The 9,852-nt window shown below is 34.9% G+C and overlaps 1 protein-coding gene across 1 annotated transcript; it reads right to left on the reverse strand.

Annotated features, from left to right (window-relative positions):
• Positions 1-759: 759 nt before the first annotated feature.
• On the reverse strand, positions 760-3,839 carry LOC107920631 (uncharacterized). Its single transcript, XM_016850438.2, has 4 exons — positions 3,525-3,839; positions 3,195-3,289; positions 2,509-2,765; positions 760-1,879 (listed from the first exon to the last, which is right to left on the reverse strand). The coding sequence occupies exons 1-4, from the start codon at positions 3,552-3,554 to the stop codon at positions 1,074-1,076; spliced, it is 1,188 nt and encodes a 395-aa protein (XP_016705927.1). The 5' UTR covers positions 3,555-3,839; the 3' UTR covers positions 760-1,073.
• Between the last annotated feature and the right edge of the window lie 6,013 nt (positions 3,840-9,852).

The raw sequence follows: 9,852 nt of genomic DNA on the forward strand, positions 1-9,852 counted from the left end.
AAATTATAAAATTTATAATTATAAACTTTAAAAATTAAAAATAATATATAAAATTTGAAAAATGTTATAAAAATTTTAAAAAAGTATCTTATAATACCTTTTTATAATTTTATAAAAAAATTGAAAGAAATTACATTTTTTTATAATTTTTACAATTTTTTTACATTTTTGTAATAATATTATTAATTTCAACTATTTTTTTCAATTATCGTATTTTTTAAAATTTTATTTTAAATTTTTTTATAATTTATATGTTTTTAAGATTTAAATATATTTTTCTAAATTTTTTATATATTTATTTCTTTTTTATATTTTTAATATGTATATACATTTAATAAAAGAACATATTTATTTTTTATATAAAGACGCCATGTAGCACTTTGTAATTGGTTATAAGATTTTTTTTTAACGTATGTCAAAAAATGAACTAAAAAATATAACAACAATGACAAAATTAACAAAAAAAAATTAAAATATTCTACAGTAACTAACGGGATAACTTACCCTAAATACTACATAATCTAGTTATTTAATATAATTAATTTATAATAACTATAATATAATTTAGTTAACTACTTATAAAAAATATCTTAAAATCAAAATATCATTATTGTATAAAATTAATTTAAGTTTATCATGAACATGCATGTATGCAGAATTACAATAACAAGCAAACATGCTACCGATGTGAATTATATCTAAATTTAATTACCAAATCGTTTTTAAACACGTCCTTACAACATATTTTAAAACGAAGTATAGATGGAACATCATTCTAGTTGATATAAAAATTAACAATCGACTGGCTTACACGTTTCGAATGACTCCCTCGACCGACCAAACTAAAAATCGAAATAACCAAATCACCTCGCCAACACCGCCATATAGACGGTAATGGCATGTTAATATGCAATGTTGATGGCATACTTTAACGAATCATTCAAAATCTTATGTATAAAGAATTTATTGGAATGGGGAAAAAACATGGAAAATTATCAAAAACACTCGTTAGTTTATATGTCTACACCCTACACTGACTGCAATTTCCTTTTCAATACCTCATATCCCTGAATTTAGCTCCATCTCCGTTGATCCTCCTCTTCGTCGACGGGAGTATACCATGACGGTCTTCGTTTCGAGTTACTTAACCTGTAGTTCAACAACACTTCTTCATCACAAAGTGCTGTAGTAGCCACCAATACAAGAGTCTTCAAAACCGGACCATTTGACTCGCTGTTTCTCGAACCCCATCTGAACCAAAAACTGCCGAATCTCCTCATGTTTACTTCTTCAGCGTTTCCAAATGATAAATTTGGAATGTAAGCTCTCATGTCTTTCTCAGTCAGTGGGAAGTCGTAAGGACAGATCATCACGTTCGGCACCGTATCTTTAGCAGGGTGATTGGCAAAATGAGCCAAGGCTAAAGGGTTCCTACGTTCCAAAACTTCACCGTTCCCCACTCGCGAGCTCTCCAAAGGCTTGCTAAGCATTTTCCAAAGCCGATCCGAGCCTTTCTCTGTTGCAACCCTGTTGAGCTTTGCATCTAGCATTTTCGATCCATCCCATAATTCACGTGTTTCACCTCCAAAACCCCAAGATTGGGCATTGATGACAGTCCCATCGTATCTCGTTATCAGATACGTGTTTTGTGCATCGACTCTTGGGTATCCAGGAATGTATCGGTAATAAGCCGGGGAATATATAACACCAGGGTATATGGCAATTACAGATCCAACAGTAGCTTCACCATTCAAAAATACACCTTGTCCAGCTTCGCTGTGGGGTATTTGCGACTGTTTGACATCAAGAGTGTACCCAATGGAATCCTTCAACCTCTGTGAGAGTTCGGTGCGTTTTAATGGCCTTGTCTTAGGAACATCTGCACTGAAAAACCATCAATAGTTAGAACCAAGGACATCATCAACAGCAGGGCCTTCCTTTAATCACTACTATTATTAGTACGAAGTGGAAACTCAAGACCAATGACACATAGATTAAAGTCAAACAACAGATATCCCGAAGGCATGTATGATACAAGCCAAACAACACATAAAAGATTCATATTCGAAAAAACATGTTGCTATTTCATTTCATCTATGACAAATCATCAATAGTAAGAACCGAGAACATCATTGTGACATTTTTAATGGCCTCTGTGAGAGTTCGGTACGTTTTAATGGCCTTATCTAAGGAACATCTGGACTGAAAAACCATCAATAGTTAGAACCGAAAAGAACATCAGCAGCAGCAGGGCCTTCCTCTAATCTCTGTTATACAAAGTGCAAACTCAAGACCAGCAGCATATACAATGGAAGTCAAACAACAGATATCCCAAAGGTATATACGTTCAAAGCCAAACAATGGATAAAAAGATTAATATTTGAAAAAACTTGTTACTATTTCATTTCATCTATGAGACGATGACAAATTTAGCAACGATGATAAACTTTAGTTAAACTGTTTGTATTTCATATTATTACAACCAAAATAAACGAAAAATATACTCACCAGGATGGTTATTAGTTGGGCCGTTCCTCCCAATAGCAAAACTGAGACCACTTCGGGAAGGAGTAGCTTTGGACTGAGATTCTTGCGGCTCGTTGACATCGAGAAGGATTGCATCCATTACAGTGCAGAGGCTTTTAATTTGATTATGAATATTTTCCTGCACTTGCTTCTGTTGGTCGGCAAATGAGGCTTTACTAGCCATGTCGATGATCTGCTCCGCATCAGCCTCATCCACATTCTTTCCCAAATTATTGAAACTGAACATTGCACAAGCAACATTTTCAGGTAATCAAAATATTGAACTAAGAATAATGACAATGAATAGACCAGTCAATCAAGCAGGTTGGGTTGATTTTGAGTCGGGTCAACATGAGTTGGAACCAATTCAAAATTTAATATTTTCAAATCATTTCAAGTGCATATCAGCTTCGGTTTGCTTCCTATCGTTTTAGGTTACAGTAAGTTTGCCAATCAGATTTCCAGGTCAAGTCGTTTCAGGTTTTATCGAGTTTGACACTTGATTTGGGTCCTTTCAGGTTTCCGGTTCAAGTCATTTCAGCTTCGGGTTATTGAATTTTTATAATCAAATCAGACTGAGTAAGATTAATCAGGTTGCGTTTTCAGATAAAATTTGATAACTCTAATAATGAATGAGAGCATGGGTATGGATGTGGGAGACCACTAACCTGGTATACATAAAAAGGCGGTTAATGTCAACTTCAAACTGGAGTTTCCTTGGGTCCTTAGTAAATCTAGGGCTTCTTGCAAAGGTTCTCACAGCCTGGAACATCAATAGAGAAAAAAAAAACATTTATTTGATGCATAAAAATGAACTGATTTAAACTCCATCATTGATTCATCAATACCCAATTTCACAAACGACATAAATCCGATGTATGATATCACAATTGATGGGCAAAAAAAAAAAGGCATAATCTGTTCAGCTACTTGAGTTCCTAAAATGAAGAAAAAAAAATGAAAACATGGATGAAATGGAGAGAGAAAAGGATAGTTACATCTTGGAATTTGTTGAGAAAAGAAGCCATTGCCAAAGCAGCAGCTAACAAGAACCCTAGTGAAAGTCTGAGACTTTTAAGCTTTGCTCAGCTTAGAGACGCGAAGGTGGAAAAAAGTCGAATAAGGAAAGTCCCTATTTCCCAATTTTGGGGACCTTTAGGTTGGTGCTCTGTTTGGGCTTGATTGAGTTTAAACATAGGTTCCAATTCCATGGCTTTTCATCTCCTTTTAAGGAGTATCGGGCTTGCCTGAGACTCGAAAGCAATGTTTTTACCATCGGATTGCTGGTTAGGGAAGTTAAATCACGCAGTCTCGAATCCATCGGTTGATCCCATTTAATTAAATAAAATATTTAAAAAATTAATTCAATAGAATTTTTAGCTCGGTTCAATAAATTCATATCAATTTAAGTTTAACTTATTTCTCTAAATCAATACACTAATTAATTTATGATCTAATCAAGCCAATCAGATGATCTAATCTAATTCCAACAACATTGTTTAAAAAATTTATCTTTAATGATTTTGATTAGAAATTACAAAGATAATCATTGAATATAATTAAATTAGAATGACTTTTAAATAATATTCAAAAGATACAAAATTACATAAAATTAGCTCATTGGTTTATCTTAATCTCTTTTTTAAAATTATTTTTGGAATTATATGTTTAATAATTTAGTCAGTTGATTTTGTTTATTTAAACTAATTTATTTTAAGATAAGTATTTAGAAATGAAAATAAATTAGTATTGACTAAGTGGAATTTTTCTATTAGTCTTTTTTTTTTTTGAAATTCGACTGGATTAAAGCATGGAAATGAAACACAATTGTCCATATTGGGCTAGACCCAATAATTGAATCTTAAAAAACAAGAAAACGGCCTTACATCAGTTTAGCCCACAAAAGCAAAACAAAATTAAAAATCAAAAACTCCAGCCGAACGGTCAATAGCCTGCATTAATCATGCTGTCGTTTCCTCTGTCCAAGACCACTGAAAAGTAAAAGCAAATCCCTTCAAATCTTTTGCCTCTCTGATTACTTTTACTAACAGACATTTCTTCTTTCATCTCAAACGTCTTTCACCCTTTCCAAAATCAAAACTTATCTCATTTCCCTTTGCTCCGAATAATCCAGTCCATTTGGGTCATGCTCTTCATAGAATGCTCTTAAGGTCTCTCCTTCCAGGTATTGTTCCTCTCCCTTTTTGAGTGTTTCTTTTGCTAATCTATGATGGTTGTCGAATCCACCAATATAAACCTACGCCTTAGTTTGTAAATTATGTAGTATAGGGAGTAGGGTCGATCCCTCAGAGATTGGTTTACTGTAAATTGTTGCTCTCTTGACCAGATTTATGTTGGGGCAGCTGTCGTGCCCAAGACGTTCGGGGGGATAAAAATTCGAAAACCTGAAATTAACAGAAAAATAACGTCAAAAGTAAAAGTTGAAAACAGAATAATAAAAACTGTGAAATAAATATTAAGAAAATTTTAATTAGAATAAGCTCAGCTTTAGACACGAATTTTCCTCGTCTTTGAATCGATCCTCGAAATTGGATGAACTCCTCTTTTCCAATAAGCTAGTTATAGCTACCAAGGACGCCTCGGACACCAACTCTTCCTTGTGTAAATTAGTTATGGAACGCCCAATAACTAATTCTTACCGATCGAACAACCACGAAACGTTTGTGATTTAGAACTCTGGCAGCTTTGCGTTCTATAAGAGCCTAGCTCGAACCAATGCCCTCAACCGCGTGGGACATTTAAATCCGGTTACTACTTCCCTTGACGGAACCAAACAGCAATCTCCACTTAGCACGCCAATGTGTTCACAGAAAATCGATTAGAAACGTTCCTTTCGGAATTCCAACTGTACGTCTAACCACACTAAATCAAACGACGTCTTTTTTAACTTAGTGTTGATCTGACTTTATGAGCTGACAAAATCATACTCTTAATCCAGAGAAGTAATAAGTACTGAAATTTTAGGAGTTAAATGGGCTCAGGTTCGTAACTCACGAGTTTTGACGAGGTTAATTTCGGCCTAAAGCTGAAAATGGGTTTAGTTGGCTAAGGTTTGGGACATGTTGGTATTTGATAAATTAATTAAGGTAAATGGGTGAAAAGGTGGGTGATGTGATTGAGTATGGGAGTTGGAATATATATTAAAGTGGGGTGGTTGAAAAGGGAATTTGAAAAAAGGAAAGGAATTGCAAATGGCTAAAGTTGGTTGCTGCTAGGAAAATTGAAGGCAAAGAAACTAAAGAAACAAAGCTACGTGAGAAAGGAGAGAATTGAAAGATAAAAGCTAAATACTTTTTGATTGATGAAATGATGAACAATACAAGCTCTATTTATACTAGTTGATTTACTAAATTAGGAGCCAACTAGTCATAGGAAATTAAGGAAAAAATATCCCAAAATAAAATAAATCCCAAAATATTCTCCCACTAACTCAAAAATTTCAGCTAATTAATCTTGGAAAAATTCTTCTTTGGCCCTCCTTTTTCGCTTCTTTCTTCAATTCAGCCCAATTGTTTCCTTTTTCTTCTATTTAGCCCCAAATTACATTCCTGCACAAAATTCAATAAATATGACAAAATTAGTGGTGCATTCTCATAAATATACCAAATTAATTACATAAAATATGTAATTTTAGTATTTAATCAATTCCCCCTACTTAGCTTATGCTAGTCCTCGAGCATTTTGTATGTATCTGCAAAAGGAAAAAAAATTCTCCAAAATAGGACTTGATACTCATGGTTTGCACAATTCAACAATTCAATCCTAGCACATTAACAACTCAAATAACCTAGCCTAAGCAGTAAGTAAATATATTTCAGAATTTATGAGAGCTTGATAGACTTATCTTTCATTTTATTATTTTATTTATTTATTTTTGTACTTAGGACATTATCAAATTTTTTGACGCGAGACATGATGACAACCCAAGCACCATGTTCCGGTTACTCAATTCGGACGTCTCTAAGCGGGTTATTTCGCCCTACTCATAATAACTTGTCAGCGGAGTGAGTGCAAATAAATTGGACAGCCACACGAACCTTTTTACGCGAGATGTGATGACAACCCAAGCACCATGTTCCGGTTACTCAGCCCGATGCACAACCCCAATTGTTCACTCTTAACATTCGTATCAGAGGAGTATTATTATTTTCTTCGTTTTCTTTTTTTTTTTTTAAGATATGACATATGATAAAAGGTAGGCAATCAAGCAAACTCATAATTTCCAAAAATTTCTTACCCACTAAGTCTAGGTTATTGAAAAGTTTCATGTGTAAAGAATTAAATAGCTAAATAGGTCAAACCATAAGTGAACAATCCCAATTAAAAGAAAAATTTACCTTTTACTAAAAACATGCAAAAATAGCGACAACAGATAAGCAAATTAGAACCAATTTATGTTTCCCTCCCCCCTATTTATTTTATATTGTCCCAATGTAATTTAAAAAATAAAAGTAAAAATAAGTAGGAGAAAGAGAGAAAAAGAAACTCCCCATGTATTTCAACGTCATGAAGGGCGGTCTCGTAGGTAGAGTGGGCCTTAACTGAAAAAAGAATTTTGTGGGTTGACATGTGGAATTTAATTTTGTCTTGGAATGTTTTCCTGCAAAAATAAAATAGTAAAAATAAATAATAATAATAATAGGAAAATTAAAATGTTTTTTTTTCAAATTTATTAGCTAAGCTATAAACTCGAGAAATAAATTATTAAAAACCAAGATTACGAGATTTGGTAAAACAGTCGTGATAAATGCACCAAGAAAGTTCCCAGGAAAGAGAGGTGAGTCACAATGGACATACTTAAGTACCAAGTCTTTCCTTAGACAGAACTAATCCTTGACATGCATTTCCATTTTCCATTTTACCAAAAATTTTATTTGCATAAAGGAAAAGAAAATTTGGGTTGCCTCCCAACAGCGCTTTGTTTAACGTCGTTAGCTCGACGACCTGTTATTCAAATTCTTGGCTCCTCGAGAACAATCTCCTCAATCGTGTGCGTTTGAAAATTCTCGTAGAAGGGTTTCAATCGTTGTCCATTCACCTTAAAGCATTTCCGGGTTTCTTCGCTTTGAATTTCCACTGCACCATTTGAGAATAGATTAGTGATAGTAAATGGACCTATTCATTTGGATCGAAGCTTACCAGCGAAAATTTTTAAGGTGGAGTCGTATAGGAGAACTTTTTGTCCTATTGAAAACTGCTTCCTAGTGATCATCTTATCGTGGAATGCCTTCGTCTTTTCTTTATAAACTCGAGCATTTTCATATGCATCGTTTCTAATTTCCTCGAGTTCCTGAATGTCCAACTTTCGAGCTCTTCCTGAGGTCTCCATCTCCATATTACACTGCTTAACTGCCCAAAATGCTTTATGCTCTAATTCGACTGGGAGATGGCATGGTTTACCAAAAACGAGTCGATAAGGTGACATGCCGATTGGTCCATTGTAAGCTGTCCTATAAGCCCAAAGTGCGTCATTCAATCTCAAGCTCCAATCCTTTCTGTTTGGTTTAACAGTCTTCTCCAAGATGGACTTGATTTCTCGATTCGACACTTCAACTTGTCCGTTTGTCTGTGGATGGTAGGCGGTAGAAATTCGTTGAGTCACTCCGTACTTCTCCATAAGTGCACTTACGAGCTTATTGCAAAAATGGGTTCCTCTATCACTGATTAATGCTCGTGGGGTGCCATACCTGGAAAAGATAGAACTTTTAAGAAAGTCAACCACAGTTTTAGCATTATCATTACGAGTGGCTTTCGCCTCTATCCACTTAGAAACATAATCAACAGCTAAGAGTATATAAAAATTTCCAAAAGAAGAAATAAAAGGACCCATAAAATCGATGCCCCACACATCGAAAATTTCGCAAATATGAATAGGAGTAAAGGGCATCTCATTTCGACGACTAAGGTTACCGACTTTTTGGCATCTTTCACAGGTTTTGCAGAATAAGAAGGCATCACGAAATATGTTTGGCCAAAATAGTCCACACTCGAGAATTTTATGTGCGGTACGTTTAGGTCCAAAGTGTCCTCCACATGCATAAGAATGACAAAAAGTTAAGATAGACTGTACCTCTATTTCTGCTACACACCGTCGAATTACCTGATCGGAGCAATGCTTCCATAGGTAAGGATCGTCCCAAATGTAATATCGAGCATCCTTTTTAATCTTATCTTTTCTAGACCTTGGTAATTCTGAAGGTACAGTACCTGTGACGAGATAGTTCACTATGTCTGCGTACCAAGGATGAACCGCATTTGCTGAAAACAGGTTTTCATCTGGGAAGTTGTCTTTCAATGGTGTGTCATCTGCCAGAATCGGTAATCGACTCAGATGGTCGGCTACTAAGTTTTCGCATCCCTTCTTATCCCAGATTTCAAAATCAAATTCTTGCAGAAGTAGAATCCACCTAATTATTCGAGGTTTTGCCTCCTTCTTCCCTATCAAATATTTCAAAGCTGCATGATCAGAAAAAATAATTACTTTAGTTCCCAACAAGTAAGATCTAAATTTATCTAAAGCAAACACAACAGCTAATAATTCTTTCTCGGTGGTTATGTAATTGCTTTGGGCAGCATCCAAGGTTTTCGAAGCGTAATAGATAAATGAGGCTATTTCTCTATTCTTTGGCCAAGAACGGCTCCCACACTTCGATCACTTGCATCACACATGATTTCAAACGGGAAGTTCCAATTCGGTGGTTGTACTATGGGGGCAGAGACCAATTTCTACTTCAGTACATCAAATGCATCTTTACAAGTCTGGTCAAATTTAAATTCTTTATCCTTTTGTAACAGACTGCAAAGCGGTTGTGCGATCTTCGAGAAGTCTTTTATGAATCGTCTGTAAAATCCTGCATGTCCAAGAAACGAACGAATTTCCCTCACAGATGTGGGGTAAGGTAATGAGTTAATAATATCCGTTTTTGCTTTATCGACCTCAATACCTTCTGAGGAAACTATATGACCTAAAATTAGTCCTTTGTCAACCATGAAATGGCGTTTTTCATAGTTTAAAACAAGATTAAATTCTAGGCATCTTTGTAATATCTTAGCAAGATTATCGAGACATTCATTAAAGGAGTTACCGTACACCGTGAAGTCATCCATGAAGACTTCAATGATTTTCTCGACGTAATCAGAGAATATGCTTACCATATATCTCTGAAAGGTGGCCGGAGCATTACAGAGTCCAAACGGCATTCGTCTATACGCAAACGTTCCAAATGGGCACATGAAAGTTGTTTTGTCTTGATCCTCAGGTGCTACCGGAATTTGGAAAAATCCTGAATATCCATCGAGACAACA

This window comes from Gossypium hirsutum, chromosome D13, assembly GCF_007990345.1.
Source record: "Gossypium hirsutum isolate 1008001.06 chromosome D13, Gossypium_hirsutum_v2.1, whole genome shotgun sequence".
NCBI lineage: Eukaryota > Viridiplantae > Streptophyta > Magnoliopsida > Malvales > Malvaceae > Gossypium > Gossypium hirsutum.